The following is a 17,620-nucleotide window of genomic DNA, read 5'->3' as shown; positions in this document are numbered from 1 at the left end:
TTAATTTAATTATTTGGACGTTTAATATTATTTATGTACATATTTAAAATGGGAGTTAGATCAAAATCTATAATATTATTAATGCATTTATCTCCATGTTCAATTTTACATTTTTTAATTTCGAACCAATCCCTTTGTTGAAACTATGTAACGCTGTTGTATTTAAATTTGAATTAAAAATATGTTTTATTTCTTTTAGATGGTCCTTAAATTCCGAAAATTTGTTCGATTGAGGCAAGTGTTCTTTTACTCTCGTTTTTATTTCTCTACCGCTTTGTCCTATATATTTATTATCACAATCATTACAATTGAGTTGGTAAACCCCGCTTTTTGCCAAGTTGTCTACCTTGTCTTTGAGATTTTTCAAAAGTGAACCCACCGAGATTTTGCAATTCATGCCGAGAGACGTGCCGGATCGTTGGAAAACAACTTACTGTGAGTAGGAACTAACTTTTTAAAAAAAGGATTGAACACCGCACTCACTCCATGATTCATCATTTCTAAACCATTTTCATGGACGAGCACGTTGATTATCCGTCTTACATTTCAACCACTATTGTGAGGACAGATCAATAATCCAAAGTTTGCTGGAAACTATTTACAAAGAAGGTATTCCTTCTAAAATAGGTATATTACCTTATTAAAAGTCGCAAAACGAAAATAGACTGCGAAATGGAAAGACTAGTAATATCACATAATAAGATATTAATCAAGAAATTATACCCGGATGTATGTAAATGACCTTCTGTGGAATTCAAGAGGGAAAAATATTATTGGTAGAACGATTATAGAGCTCATTGTAATAACCTGCAATAGGACAAATAATAAAATAGGCTTACAGTTTAGCAACAATTTAGAGATCTTTTGGTTGTGTATGTAGACACGGTAACATCGATATTAACTGCTAAAGCCATATTTTCTCTTTTATTTATGTAATTTTCTGCTGGCTGAAGAAAATGAGGATTATTTTCAGAAACATCCCGAAAGACTATTTGTTATTCAAAATGTTACCCTTGGTCCGTTGTATCTTTTAAAGATCGGAGAGGTGTCTTGGCCGGTCCTCCTGTAGTTCAGATCTCTCTTTTTGATATTTACAGAAAGACACCGTGGCTTGCATACAAAGCCAGACGGATAGACGCGATTCCGATTTCCACGAAGTATATTTCACAAAATGTAAGTAGAAAATTTGGCCGAAAATGTTATTATGCATTATGCCGAAAGGAAATAAATGAAGGAGCGACGGCCGGACGTGGCTCACACTTTAACAAGGTCGTAAACCCATAATTAATCACCACTTTAACGCATAACGCATTTTTGGTTCGAATTCATTACAACTGTAACGAAAACCTCTCATAATATGCCGAAGAGAGCTTATAAATATTGCAAACATTAATCTATTTCATTTATAGTTTCTAAAAAAAGTTATTCAATTTTTTGTAGGTTTCTAAGCTAAACAATAAATTTATCAACGTTCAGCCTATCAAATTTTTTCCAATTTTTAGGTCTGTTTACACGAGCCATTTTATTAAACTTTAGGTTGACAAAAAATAGTAAACTAAAATAGAAAGTAGAAAACTAAAATTTCGACGATATTTATGCACTATTATTAAAAATACAGTAGCTATTATGACAAACGAACACTTCTCTATAATACGGCTTTGTGATTCTAATTAGATATCTCGGATAAGAATTATATACTCGTAGAAAAGAAAATTCCTTCGCAAAACCAATTAGTGGTTAAAAGCTAATCTGAAGAGTACAACCACCCGATGGAATATTTAATCAGGATGCTGCCAGATAATCCTTTAATGTGACATTTCCATTCCAGGCGGGTGAAAAAATACAGAAATTTATTTATATACAACTTTCTAGAATATTTTTTCATATTTGGGATTGAGAATTATCAAAATGAAGTCTTTTCGGAGGATCTACGGAAGAGGTCAAACACAGAGAAAACTTCCTTTCGGTTTTCGCCGAGCTTTCGACAGTTTTATACTGTCATCTTCAGGGCCTGATTTATTATCATATAAAAAAAACAATTAAAATATGATAAAACAACAAATTGCACAAAAATTGAAATATCTTACTTAAACCTTAATGGGGAAATAAACGACATGGTGTTTTGGGCACAGAAGTACATTATGTTTTTTGGGGCTCAGCATCTAAACATCATTTAAATTGAATAAATTAATAATTAAAAATTACAATTAATTATTAATTTATTCAATTTAAATAATGTTTAGATGCTGAGCCCCAAAAAACATAATGTACTTCTGTGCCCAAAACACCATGTCGTTTATTTCCCCATTAAGGTTTAAGTAAGATATTTCAATTTTTGTGCAATTTGTTGTTTTTTCATGTTATAATTATTTTTTATATGATAATAAAACAGGCCCTGAAGATGACAGTATACAACTGTCGAAAGCTCGGCGAAAACCGAAAGGAAGTTTTCTGAGTGTTTGACCTCTTCCGTAGATCCTCCGAAAAGACTTCATGTTTCCAGCAGGTCGATAATCTAGTTCATCGTTATAATTATCAAAATGTAATTGTTAAATGTAAACATTGTAAATCCCAGCCCCTGAAGATGATCTCAATAAAAGATCGAAACGTTGGCACGATAAAGAAAATGTTTTTCTGAAACCTACATCACACCCGACCGCATCTCACGATATCTGAATAACTATCGATTAACGGTCACTAATCTCTACACATTATCAAAATGTTGATATCCGTGAATATAAAAATGTAAACATATTAGCTTATTATGGACACATAAAAAAACACTAGATAGATATTGATTATACATTACATTATATATAATATATTATATATATAATAAATAAATATTATAAAAGATTAGAAATGCAATATACAATTTTTAAAATTTTTTTCCAGACTTCAAGCGTTGTTCAGGAAACACAGGCGAGAATCGTCCCAGAAAATCAACAAGCTGCTAAATATTCTCTTTAAACTAGGTTTATTGCCTCATTAAAACGACAGTCAACTAAACTTGACAGAAGACAGAATTCCATGGGATATGTAAGAAAATATTCATCAAAGAATTATGCCGGACGTATGTAAATGGCCAGTATTAAACTCGTTAAGAAAACACTTGTCGCCAGGCGGAGATTGTGGCATGCTAGAACAGGGAAAAGCGATTTATTAAAACGAAACAACGGTCAACATTGTCATCCATTTATTCATGGTAATGTTCCATGTGCCACGTAATGACTCGTAATGTACATTTGAAAACACTTCGATGAGTTTAATTTTTGTGAGGATAATTAAATGTTTAACGTTTGGAGCTGGAGGAATGTTGGATTTTGGTTGAAGGCGATTTTTATCTATTCTCCGAAATATAAGTATTAATTCACAATAAATTCACAAAAAATTTAATTCCCTCACGGGCTAAAAGATCTTTACTTTTTTATTATCTTATGATTTTTCCTTCTCGAAGGTGGGATAACAGGTCATCTCAAAAAAACAACAACCAGTTTTTCTTTCAATCCACAACTGAAAATAAATAGGCTCTTTTTTAAAATAAACTGTTACAAAATATTAATGACTGACGAACATTGTTTTAACCACTAAGTTAACTCACCTGAGGAAGGATTAAAATAGATCCGAAACGTTGTGGATTGAAAGAAAAACTGGTTGTTGTTTTTTTGAGATGACCTATTATCCCACCTTCGAGAAGGAAAAATCATGAGTTAAACTGTTGAGGTCGAAATATAAGAAAACATCGTTACTTTTTTATTATTTCAGTAGACAGTAAAACTAAGGTCATATTGATATTTATACGATTCCCCTGATCTTATACAATATACAATCGATGGTTATTAACAATATTAATGAAGTAACCGGAAGTACCAAAAAGAAATTTTAATATATAGACAACAAAATAGAAAATACGTTTCATAAGGGAACTTACAAATTATATAATTATTCTCTGCTTGTATTAATAAAAATGTTTACAATACTAATGAAATAAAACTTGTTTAAGTAAACTGTAAAGCGTGAAATGGCTATCGTTAAAAAGTTCTTTAATTATAATGTTACTAGTGATAACGATCACAATGTTGTCAGCAGTCTGATCTTTACCGATCAACGCGTTCCCGCGTTTCGTTATCTGTCAGTGAATATACTATAAAAGATATACATTTTTATGACTATTTTAATTTAGGGAAGGATATAGTTTTTTGCTGATGTAGATCTGAAAATGCATTAACTTCAGCCGTTAAAGCGCCCTTCGAACATGATAACAATCATAATTAACTATGAAGCCCTCAAGGACTTACAGGAGCTGTATTAAAATGTCAATATTTATTCAAAAATTGTTGTGCGTGATGTCCAATATTTGCACATGTATAAAATAAACACCAAAAAATTATATTTAAACGATTTGGATTTTTTGTAAGTTGGTAAAGTTCATTTTTTGATGCGTTTATCTTTGAATAAATTAGGGTGAAATGACAAAAGAATTTGTGGAATTGATGTTTTCTAAGATTTAATTTAAATTCGGGACGCCCTTAAGAGAGAAAACGATGGCCTATATTCATAACGCCCCTCCAACGGCGCCAAGACGGAATTAGATTTAAGCCGCTGATGTAATGTGCACTTGTGCACTCCGAAATCGTCTGAGGACACAATAGCTTGCCCGAATGATTTGGCTCCACGCTTAATCTCAGAAAAGAAGACTTGAAACAGTAACGATTAAAAAAATAGTTTCGGAAGAAGATTTTACTGGGCATGGAGATAAAGGAAAAACGGAAGATAAGAAATAGAAAGTTATTTATTTCTAGTCAATATAAAACAATGTTTTAGACCGCTAAAATATGCAAAAGTATCACTAATTGTATGTCAAGTCAATGTGGACCGGTGCTGCCCATTTTCACCTATCGGTCCCTCGTTTCTTTATAATTAAAATTATGGATTTGTAGTAGATGATCGTTTCGAAAAATAGATTTAAAAAATACTTGGTAAATTAAAATGTAGGTTATTTATTGCTGATTGGGCAAAAAAAAATTGATGTTAAAAGGAGCTTAGTTGAAAATGTTTTAAATTACATTTCCTACATTGTGCCTGTTTAAATTGAGATAATTTTAGTGACAATGTATTCGTTTTACTCAACTTGCCATCCATACCCCTGGAATACCAGAAATAGAGTTTCTTAATAAATATAATAAATAAAAAAATATGAAACATTGCAATAAACCTTAAATCTAAATTAATTATGGCGATACGAACGAGAGGAAATTATCTCAATGTGATTTATCGGCAGATTGTTAACATAGTTGGAATTAAACATTTGATAATTTCTTAACGATGTAATCGTTAAGAGTTTATCGAGGTCATCAATGTCGCTATGGATTTTCTTTTCCCCAGAGTTTGAACTATTAGGACAATTATACCCTTTTACATTATACACTGAGAAGCCAAAAAAGTTTCCACCCTTAATATTTTTAATTATCTCTTAGACAATCCTCCTTTGATTATCTTACAACAATATTTGGTCCGTTAAAGGATAAAAGAGGTAAAAAAAAAAACACAGATAAAATCTCCCACTTGTGTTTACAATTGGATTTCGCAAATAAATCTTCGATAGTCAATCTCTTTATTGTTGTTCTGTAAAGCTTCTTCCTGACGTTGGATTTGTTTACATTTTACCATTTTTAAGTTTCAAATTTGTTTAAGTGATGGGTTTAAGTGATACAGATTCCAGAAGAAGTCAAGCGTAAGTGGCCAAGATACTTCTTCCTACAGGTCTTCCACCCTGTAGGTTACTTAAGAAGGCTTGGATCAGGCCATCACATCTCAGGGAGATGATCGTTTTATTGTTTTGAAAGTACTCGTAATCGACAATCTACGAGATCAAGCAACGACTTCAACAAATTAGAAATGTTAATATCCGTTTACGCACTGTAAGGCGAAGACTTTTAGAAGCTGGATTACGGGCGAGAAGGACTGCCAGTGGTCCAGAACTTCTGACAAAGCACAGAACAGCTCGGTTAAGTTTCGCAAGAAAACACATCAATTGGACTAAAATCTTTTCTTTTTTTAATACCGGAGGAGCAATGGAGATTGTTTTGGAAGGCATTTTTATGGAAGGTCGCACAAATTTGATCTTCATCGAGGGTTTCATTCATAACAGCTGCGCGAAACATTGAAGATGTGTTACAGAAGAAATGATAATGCAAGACCCCCACAGCAAGATCGTTGTAGACTACTTGGAACGGGCTTCAATTCAATGTCTGGAGTGGCCTGCGTGTAGTCTCGACTTTAACCCTACCGAAAACCTTTGCGACGAGTTGTCAAATAGGGAACTACGTCGCCCAGGGATGCCAGAGAATTTGTAGGAATTAAGAATAGCACTGTAGCGAGGTTTGAAAATATTGCGCTACATTAAAGCAAAATCGATGCCACGTTGAATACAAGCGATAATCAATGTAAGAGGAAGAAATACACCGCAATGAATTGAATATTTTCTTCATTGTTTCAATACCAACATTTTCAGTAAAATTGTTTTACTCAGTTTAATTTTTTATTTAGCTATATCTTATATTTTTGTTTATAAAAATTATAACGATTGCAGTAATTACTAAAAAATCGAGGGGGCCACTTTTTTTTACGTCTCAGTGTATTTCTTTAATATAAATTAATTATTTGGTTGTGAAGAAGCTAATATTTAACATGTAATCGGAAACTGCTAACGACGAAAATCGGAAGATTTTTGGTAATAAATTTTATGTTTATGTGGTACAAAGAACTTCTTCTAGTGGGTGTTACATTTATTGCTGGTACGAGCATAATTTTGAATGTATGTAGTTGGGAGATTTTTCCGCGGTGATGAACATGTTTGGTCAACCATGGTGACCAAAGTTAGCAGGAAAGATTAAATAACAGGTATTAAGTTAAATATCCAGGCACAAAGTTCAAATTTTATTTTATAGTCATAGTCACACAATTTTGCATTTATTGTACCTTTTGCTTAATTTACCTAAAATGTACATACTTTGTTATTTTATCTGTGGTAAATACAATTATTTCAATATTACATTTTTTAATATACATCTTTAATTCCGAAAGTGTACTTTTGTCGTTTCAAACAACAAAAAAAGTGGAAAAAATCACCGAGATATAAATTTACGATCCAAAAATTCAACTTTTATTTTCTTCATTAAACCAGCCAATCGAGTTAGGAACAAAAAGGTTTAATGAAGCACAGGAGTTAAAAAAATAGCCCATTACACCTTGTATATAAATAAATTCACACACCAGCCGTAAATACCGGGAGGTCGACAGTTACTGCTGGTTTTAGTGGACCTTTATGTTTATAGTTGAAAAGCCGGCCCCTTAAATTATACAGAATACAGCACGACCGTTTAATTGAGTGGAAACACAACTGTTTGTACTTGCGAATCGGATCAATCCCGTTTTGTCCGCGATTGTTTAAAGCTGATCGGGAGTTGATGGTTGGTGAGGGGGTCGAGGTGGAAACGGGGCCAGGGTTTTAGATGGGATTGCTTCTGGGACAATCGACTTACATTCTGACTCGAAATTGAATTCTGCTCGACCCTCCGTGCTAGTAGGAAAATGGCCAAATAGCAAGTAGAAAAGGGTGATGTGTAAAATAAGATTTGAACGAAAGGCAATGGGGAAAAGTAGCAAATCCATAGTCACTCAGCCATGTTCGACTTCCTTGATTGAGGTCTTTGTTTTCGCGGTACTTCAAAGCAGCCGATTTCTTTAATAAAACGGTCCGATTATCACTGTCGCATAGCAGCAAATAATATGATAGTTATTCAGTTATAGAAAATATGGAAAAAGAGGGAGTGAGAGCGAGAGAGAGAGAGAGAGAGAGAGAGAGAGAGAGAGAGAGAGAGAGAGAGAGAGAGAGAAAAAGGAGAGTGAAAGAGAGTAAGCGGGAAAGGGGGAGAGGAAGTGAGAGAGGAGAGAGAGAGTGATAGTGTATAAGTGATCGTGAGAGTGAAAAAGAGAAAGAGAGAAAGCAGAAAAGTGAAAACACTGGACGGAAACGGACCATCATATTATGTCTGTGGATGAATATGATAGGTAAAAGCGTGGAACAAGATTAAGTGAGAAAAAGAGAGAGAGTGAGAGAAAGAAAGAGAGAAAGAGAGAGAGAAAGAAAGAAAAAGAGAGAGAGAAAATAAAAATAAAAATATGTAGATAGACAAATTTACAGATAAACAGAAGAAAAAAAGAATGACAGAAAGAGAGAAAGAAAGAAAGAGAGAAAAAGAGAGAGAGAGAGAGAAAAAAAAAAAGAGAGAGAGTGAGAGAGAGACAGACAGACAGACAGAGAATAAGAAAAGATTAATAAGAACGAGTGTGATTACAGAGGGTAATATAATTAAAATAATTACGATTAATTGCAGCCATTATTTAATCGTTTCCGATCATCCTATTTTGTCTATTTGCTCATGTGTTCTATCCCGAACTTTCCAACATTTTTACATCTGCAGTTGTTGGTTTTAATCCTACAGAGAGTCTGTGAAAGGCCATTCAGACTTTAGACCCAATCTAATCCTCTAAAATTACCGTTCGTCCTTACGCTGTAGTTCAGTGCGAAATAACCATAACAACACATCTCTTAACGAGAGCAAATATCTGTAAATAATTTTTTTACGATTGAGCGATAATCTTGTAGAACTGCCAAAGCGTGCGAACGCTCGTTAATGCCATTTCTATTTTCAACCTAGGTGTGGTACGTTTTAAATAAAGTACAATCGTCTGCATTCAGGAATGCTAATTAAATTTAAATTATTCACTTCGTTTAATAAACAAACGAACAATGAATCCTTTGTTTCTTATTATACTAATTAAAATTGACACTTTTAACGAAGAGGCGCTATTTTTCTCTCGGTTAATTTGTATGCAATGCTTGACCAAACGTATAAATAAATAACACAGTACTTCCGTGCGAGACCAAATGTACCTTTACACCGCTGTTATTTTTCATGGAAATCTTGATTACATGTGTGAGAATTAAGTTAGAAACAAACTTACATAATTCATAATATTATGCACCAAACCGAAATCCTTCACGGTCAATTTTATATGCGTCATCATTATTTTACTTGTTAAAAAATAACTGGATGATGATTATTAAATTATATTATTGTTAGATTTTTGGGTGAACCCTTAGATCAACTTCTCAAAATATTGCATTTTTAATTCTGAAAGCTGTAGTATTTAAGGAAATACAAAATATCTGGAAAAAATATAAATGAGTAATTTTGATACCTGTAATAGAAAATACTATTGCAGAACAGCATAAAACATTTACATTAACACTACATTAAATATAATAAAAGTAAATATACAGACCCACAAGAATATGCGGGCAAGCCAAACCACGACTGGTAGGCCAAGATGGTCTGAATCTGCCAAAACCCATCGGTTCATAACCCCGAGGACCTCCCACCCAATAGGATATCTCATAATATAAATTACTAAGTTAATTTTTGGTAATTGATCGTGTTATCGTTTATAGGTCCAATATTATCGTTATCGTAGTCTGGCGTGGTTCTCCTAGATATAAGAAAGCGTATTATCAGTTATTTTTTTCTGTTAAAGATGTTAATTGTAACAGCGTAGATTATAAGTTTATAATTAAGAATTACCCTGAAAAGCCCTGGTTTATCGAATCGAGGTCATTCAAAGCCGATAGTAGATAGTGTTTACACAAACAATAAAATGTCTAGAGGGGCGATACTCCTTTATCTAATACATTTCGCTATTATAACAAGTTGTTAAAATTTGTGGTACATCATCTAAATTCAATTTTTAAATATATATTTTTTTAATCGGTTACGAGTTTAGAAAGAAAAGTTTCCGATGGTAATTATATTAAGAAGACAGGTTGTACCGGTGATAATGAACAGCAATGAAATGTAACAGTGGAAGGTTGATGCCATCCAGGGAAACGCACGGTCATTGGTTATTAAAAAGGTATAGAATTACAAAACATAAATCAAGGCACAGAGGCGTCCGCTTCGACTCTATCCCCCATAAATATTTCTCTCTCTTTCTGCTCCATTCCTCTTCCCGTCTCCATCGGCCCCGACCGGTTTCCCGATTCAAAATGGACGCCGAGGATTTGTGCTCGATTTTTAATTAAGAAGCGATCCTTCTCGCAGTCCGACATCTCCAGGAGAGAAAAGTGTCAAGCTCAGGTTTCACTTTCGTGCGTGGCCAAGCATGGGGCATGCGCCGAAGCGCGCTTTGGAAAACATTGATTGAGAGCACCATGTCATGGGTTATATTGTTCGCCCTGATCATGACGTTTAACTATCGTTTGTCCTTTTCGGTTTCCTTTTTACAATCCTTGTTATTTTCTCGGCGGCCTCACGGAAGGCGTTTTCTTCGTTTGATAAAGATCTCGGCCATAAATTGCCATGGAATAAAAATAATGTTACAAACGTTAATGTCGTTTATATTTATTGCCTGGATCATAAAGTGCATGTAAATAAGTAACAAAATAGAAAATAATAACAAAAATTTCAGATGATACACATGAATTGAAGGGATCGCATCGTATAACATATTATTCTTCAGTACGTATTTATCTATAAATTCAAAGCAAAATTATTGAACTATACAATCGCAGAATAGTTAAGAACGAGATAAGTTACAATTTGAAAACAAAGTTGTGTGAGAAAAACAAAGAGAGAAATGAAAATCGTGGATAACCAGTTTTGTCTGAACCTTAATATCACAAGTACCTACATCAGTTTAATTAAATTTGTCAAATACCACTCTCCATTAATTGTTTGCTACAGTGTAAATGCAATTTATTAGGGAAAATGAAAACGATTCTACAAAAGTTATCGTGCTGTCTAATTAAGGTGTTGTGGTATGGTTCTTTCAGACACTAACAAGCTTAATTTCTACATTAAACTATCTTCAAAAAATAAGATGTATGTTTGTAATTGCAGTAAGATGTAGTTTTGTATAATTACAAGTATATTTAATTTGCTGTGAAGCAAGTCAAATTATGTAGGAGCATGGACAGTTGAGAAATTAATTGCCCGGTCAATTTTAATCATTGGTAGCATTTTCCCTTTGAAATTTAGGAAATAACTTGCTCCAGTGTTCTTTTTGTCAACATTTTTCCGCCGAAAATCGTCTGGTAGATCAAAAAAGATCAACAACACCTTAAATACAAATTCCAAATAGATTCGTGGATTCTGTTCATTGAACAAATTACTAAAATTTATCAACTTGTCACTACTATTTTTGTCTTTCTGAACCACCAAGTTATTTCCTTTTCTAACTTTATGTTTCGAACGCCTATATGGAAAGCCAATTAAAATATATGCAATTCACTTTTTATACATTTTCTTAAACTGCATAATGTTACACATCGTGCTATCATTGGCAATTTGATGTTGTTTACCGTGACACAAGTGTTTCTTATTTATATTTGAACCATTAGGCAGAAAACACGTTAACAAATTAAATGTTTTAAAAATTAAAATATTGTAATAATTGTCAGTTCGTTTTGTAGTAATTTCACCTTCGAGTATATACCGTAAAAAATGAAAACCAAAATTTAGTCAGATCAAATAAGTCTTTATTTATTTTTATTGTTTTCTATTACTTGAATAATAGTTTTTTTTTAAGATTTAAGCATTCACTTTTCAAGATTTCATGGTATTGCAACGATAAACTTTGAAAGATAGTAACGAGTTTTTGGCAAAGTACATATGTAACGAAGTTGGCAATATGTTCAACTGATTTGTAAGCATGAATGTTGAATTGTAAAATATATTTTTGAGGCCAGTGGGGTGATGAGCCTGCATTTTGTGTGTTTAAGGTCAACCTCCTCGCTATTTTGATCTGCTAAGATGTAAACAGGCTAAAGCAGAGATGATCGGAAATTACCAAATTCAAAATGGTCATTTCACAATTTTCCAGACAGTATCGTCGATTTTCTTTAGTTAATATTCAGTGTAGTTTGTATTGAATAATGCACCATTTTTGCCTTGTTTAAAAGATTCAAGCTATTTGGCTTTATTTATTTGACTGGGGTCCTACAAACAATTCCGTGCGATGTCGTGCGTAGCATCAATGACTTCTTTTTAAAGCCCAACCCTGTGATGAAACCTCGACGGTGATTTTCCACGGGAAGTCCACACCGTGCTGGCGTGTCCGGGGGCAGTTTTTCGTGCCCAAGGGGCGGCTAATGTCTTATTTACCGGTGGCCGCATTGCCCGTGGCCATGCCAAGCCGCGATTACCCTCCATCCTGCTCTACCTGTTATCACTGCCTCGATTCTGGTTGTAAAGTATTTTTAGGACTTTTGCTTGAGGCTTTTAAGCTATTTTTACTGTGAGGAAACGTATAATTAATCATTTTACAATCCGACACTACAAACGACTAGCGTTTCAACATAAAACAAACAAGAATATAAATATGTTATAACAAGGATAATTTGTAGTTATATAAATTTTTCATTTGATATAATGTTAAATGGGGACGATTTTTTTTGCGCACTTTATGCGGCTGTACTTAACGTAAGAGGCCGGATTGTTTATTAGGTCAATGAGTGCGGAAACCGCAGACATCGTAGCAGATGTTGCTAATTGCCTTCAGCTTCCGTCTTCCGCTATAATAAAAAATTTCATGTCTGCTTTAATCGTTTATCTCGTCTTCGAGTATAAGAAATCACAAGTAATTTTGAAATTTGTATATATATATATATATATATATATACTGGAAGACAACTTGATTAATATCTGGCAAGACATGGAATATCTAAAACGAAGAAACAACAGGGGGCATCGGTGGCCGCAACGGTTTAGGCGCTCATCACTGTAAGGTGAAGGTCCTGGGTTCGAATCCAGCGGCCCTGCATTCGAATCCGACATACGTACAAATGGACTTTTTTCAAAAACACCGGCACCCAGAGGGCTGATATGCGGGGGAAAAAAAGAAAAAACAAGGTAACAACTAAAAAGTGTGGTGTTTAGTGAGCGTTAGTCAATGATTATTCGGAGAACGTGAGATGCGGTCTGGTGGAACGTAGGTTTGACTGGTACTCTCTACACGTTGACACATCTACACGGAAAACAAACACTTTGAGCCCTGATGATGATCTCAATAAAGATCGAAACGTTGGCACGATAAAGAAAATGTTTTTCTAAAACCTACGTCACACCAGACCGCATTTCACGATCTCCGAATAATCGTAACAACTAAAATTTAGAACCGAAGAAAACGGTAAAATTATTATTTACAAACCAGATAAATAAACTCAGAATTGAGAAATAAGTACAAACGAAAAATATGAAACAAAAAAAATAGGGACATACAAACAAATGATATCTTTTACATTAAGGCTTTTTAAACAATGTACCTAAAACGAAAACAAAAAAATTGTGAAATTGAGCTGGCTAGTCCGCAAGTTGTTGAACTGCTGATAGCAGTTTGATTGCCCGAGATCAACGCGTTGTGGCTTTACTAAGCATTTAGGGAAATAAGCGGGCGATGAAAGTTGAGAGAAATATAATAAACATTCTTCTTAAAAGAAAAAAAACGGCAAAATTTAGTCCTACCCTTTTTCTTCTTAGGTTGATTTTTTTCTTAATTACGGGGCTGTTTTATTTCAAATTGTAGAACTGTTAAACTTTGGTCTTTTCTATACTTTCGGGGCTTACCGGTCTTTATTCAAGGCTTTTCAAAGTTTTCAAGGTTTCAATTAACACATATAATTTGTTTATATAGCAATATATAGTCAAACATTTTTATGATTGGGCCAAATTGGTATGTTCAATAGTGATTATTTTTATTTAAATTGTTTACTTAAAACAACTATAACTTAAAACATATTAAGTTATTTGCATGAGTTTCTATATTTTTGTTTGCTTAATGCAATATCTGACTCTTTGGTCGAACCGACACGTGGTGCATTTCAATTTTTAAACATTTATTTTTATAGTAAATGTGCACTCCGTTATTAGCCTTTTAGAGAGGACTTAAACGATGGGAAAGTTTGCATCGGTCCGAAGAAAGAATGAGTTAATTGGGCATTAGAAATACTTGAAGAATTTTTATTTTTATCCGTACCTCTTGAAAATCAATCGTTTTCTTTTTTTTTTAGATTTTTAATGTGAAAAGTATGTGGCATCAGCGGTCAAGCTCACGACATCGGAATATCACTCAAACCGGATTGGAAGGGCTTGTCTTCTCATCTCCTTGTTCTTTTTCTACAGGCTGGACAAAGCGGAGAAGGGGTAAACTACAAGGCATCCACGGCCCCTAAGTGCTTCTAACATATTTTGAAATGGCCGGTTCCGAGATGGATTCGAAAGGGGGGATGTCCGTGTGAAATCAGGGATCCTAGGTAGTTTGGAGGAAAAAACGAGTTGAACAATCAGCTCCGCTCAACTTTCACCTCCAGTTTGACCCTTATGTAACGCCAGCGCAACGAAAGAAACGTCAGATTTATGGCCCTTCAGTAGGGTCCTGACCACTTGAAAGCCCTCTGCATTAGGCTACCAGTATAGTACTTCGTCCTTTTTAAACGTTCTCCCGTTTCACGACTCTAGTGGCCTGTTCAGAAGCAAAATATTACAGACTTTTCAGCTTTTTAAGTCTCGACTATCGTTAAGGCTTGTTTCTTCGTTTTTGGGCATCTGAAGAATGTTCAAGTGTTGAAACTGGTCCATGATATTATATAAAAGCCAGACAAGAGTCGAGAAGGAGTTAAAGGATGAATTCTTTTTTCAAATGTTAGTTGAAAAATTATGTTTTGGTATATCCTAGTCCGAATGGGTCCTTGTAGCTATTAATTAATGCCAATTTAAACTTAATTGCCAAGCCCTGTCTGAATATCTTGTCCCCGGGTCTGCGTAGGACGAGGGTGGGTGTACTATGTCTTGCATAAATAGAAAATATCTGGGTCGTTTAAAATATATATTCATCCTCTGTTCCTATTTTGTATACCCCTCCCCGTATGTCGTATGTCGGCTGGTGTGAACCTGTTAAAAGACGTGCGAGTAAATGTAATGTACAAATTCGCGTCGTAATTCACTTTTTTGTTTTTCTGCCGGACTACAAAACACACTATGCAGTTTATAATGAACATGGTCCGTCTGGAGATACAAGGTGAGAATATGTGTGCTCAGAGAGGATGAAATAAGATAAACAGTAATGAAGAAAACCACATTTCGTCGGGTTTTATAAAACCAATAAAACTAACTAAACAAGCCGCATGGTTAAAATAGCCTGATTTAATTATATCCTTTTTTTACAAACAATTAAATCAATACAAACAGAAATACAGCAGACCATGTACATGTACATGTAAATAAAATTGCCATACTATACAAACGGAACATAGAACGAGTCAATTATTGACAAACAAATTAATATTATAAAATACAATTCCTAAAACTTAACCATTGAGCAAGGTCGTAAAGATTAAAATAAGCACCAACTTTATCCCTCGTTTAGACTTCCTTATTCCACGACCTTTCATTTTAACTTGAGTGGATAGGTGAAGTAATGAATAAATGAAGACGCCTCCTCAAATTGGAAGGGTTATGGAGCTTAAACCGTACCCAGCACCCTTTAAGTAATCATCATAATCCAATTTATGAAATAATAAGCAGTGAAAGTCCGAATAAAACTTTTAAACGCCAGTATTTCCTATAACAGTCTCTTCATCATAACACATTTATTACGAATTTTGTACGGCTAAGAGTCTGAAAACAAAAAAAAATAAAAATTGAAGATAACGATAACAATTTACTGATAAACGTCTTGTTACTCTCATAACCATTATTTTTTATAATTCGTTATATAATAATTTGTAATATAAATTATTAATGGATTAAAAAAAAATTGCATTTCCCGTTTGAGTGTGTTGTCGGATAAAGTGAAGTTGTATCACTTAGTGCACTAAACAAGCATACATTTAAAATATATTTTAATAAAAAGTTACCTAAGTATTAGAAAAATGATCATGATCGCTATTTTGAATCGTTCTGAGTCCAAATAATCTCATTCATTTTATATATTGAAACCGATGTTAAAAAGAAGATTGAAAATGAGACTTATTTGAACCAAGAAGATCGCGATGGATCTAATTTTTCACAATGTTCCTCTTTACATTTCCTAATCCTATATTTAAATAATTTAGACCACGTACTGTCAGTCTGTAAAATAAAATTGACTTTCTAAATACTTCTCTCTCGTTAACAGCAAACCGGGTGAATAACTTTGTCAACGGCTTTTGAATTTTTTTGCAAATTGAAACGGGCAGCCGGTCAAACGCGCTGTCACTGTAAAACAAGCAGATCTCGTTTTACGAAGTTATTATAGGAGCTGTTATTAATAGGAACTGGTGTGTTTGAACAGAAGGAAACAACAACGAACTGAAAAACGGAACGGACATGAAGCGACTGCAACATAACTATAAGCGTATTATATATTAAAAAGAAGAAAGACACAAAACTGAAAAAAGACTAGCATATAGTACACAATGACAGAGGAAAGTTACGCTTTGCATTAATTGACAAATAAACGATAGTTTTTAACGTTCAAAAATAATTGTCTTTAATTTTAAATTAAACATGTATCATGAAAAGCTAATAATTCCATAAGTTATTAGGTTATATGTTGTCACTGATCAGCTATGCATATACCCGAATTTTTGGAAAAAATAAATAACAAGGTAACAGAAAAAATAAGTAAACGGCTGCCACTAAAATAGCTGAGATATCCAAAGAAGAAAAACGCCCTGTGGCCCTGGGAAATAAATCTACGTTTTCAACGCGGTTTAATTTACGGCCGTTTGGGGTGTACGGCGGTTAGGAAAAGCCGTTATAAAAATCATTTTCGACTGTCAAGTTTTCCATCTACGTCGCTCCACATTGTTCGAACCGAGAAGTCAAATTAAAGCCACTTTCGGCCCACTTACCGCAAACCACTCTGTCGAAAGGGCTCATCCAATCTGCAAAAAACAAACAAATTATTCATTTCATTTATTTACACAAAATTAAAGCAACAGCCATATTGGCAATTTTGATAGAGTCAGGGTAAGTTTTAAATTATTCATTTAGGAAAAGATGTTCAAACTATATAGACAATTTTGAAAGGATAGAATAAACTACAATATGAAAGGAAAATCCTAAAAACTACAAAACAGGTGCTTACTTTCTATACAAACCCCAGCAAAATTATGTTGTTTCCTATAATAAAGTTTTTCCCTCACAATAACAAGTTTTGTACGATATTAAAAAGCAAAAACAAAAAAAAACATTAGGAACAATAAGACTTCATTATGAATAACGCTGAAGAAAATCTTATTAATTAGCCTAAACCATCTTTATACATAGCCAAAGCCAGGCACGTATATCTGGTTATTACTATAATTTAATAATTCGTCTTAATTTTTAAGAATATCGATAAAAGTGTAATAAAGGTGTTAATATTATATATGTTTTTCTCACGTAAAGCCATAAACTTAATTGACTTTTGTTTGTGGGAATTATATTTTTAATTTCTCAATGGCTATAAGGATAAAGTTCCTGTAATATGTAAACCGCTTTATACCTACATGTTTTAAAAATAATTTTTAATTAATTGT

The 17,620-nt window shown here is 33.6% G+C and overlaps 1 protein-coding gene across 1 annotated transcript in view; it reads right to left on the bottom strand.

The window, feature by feature from the left end:
• LOC106661492 (homeobox protein abdominal-A homolog) overlaps window positions 1–17,620 on the bottom strand; it is a 78,174-nt gene that overhangs the window by 57,141 nt on the left and 3,413 nt on the right. The window contains exon 2 of the mRNA XM_014384939.2: window positions 16,952–16,984. Coding sequence (XP_014240425.1) covers window positions 16,952–16,984 — 33 coding nt within the window. The remainder of the gene's footprint in view (window positions 1–16,951; window positions 16,985–17,620) is intronic.

This window comes from Cimex lectularius, unplaced genomic scaffold (assembly GCF_000648675.2).
Source record: "Cimex lectularius strain Harlan isolate CLEC.00 unplaced genomic scaffold, Clec_2.1 scaffold18, whole genome shotgun sequence".
NCBI classification, from domain to species: Eukaryota; Metazoa; Arthropoda; class Insecta; order Hemiptera; family Cimicidae; genus Cimex; species Cimex lectularius.
This window is presented reverse-complemented; position numbering and strand designations above follow the sequence as displayed.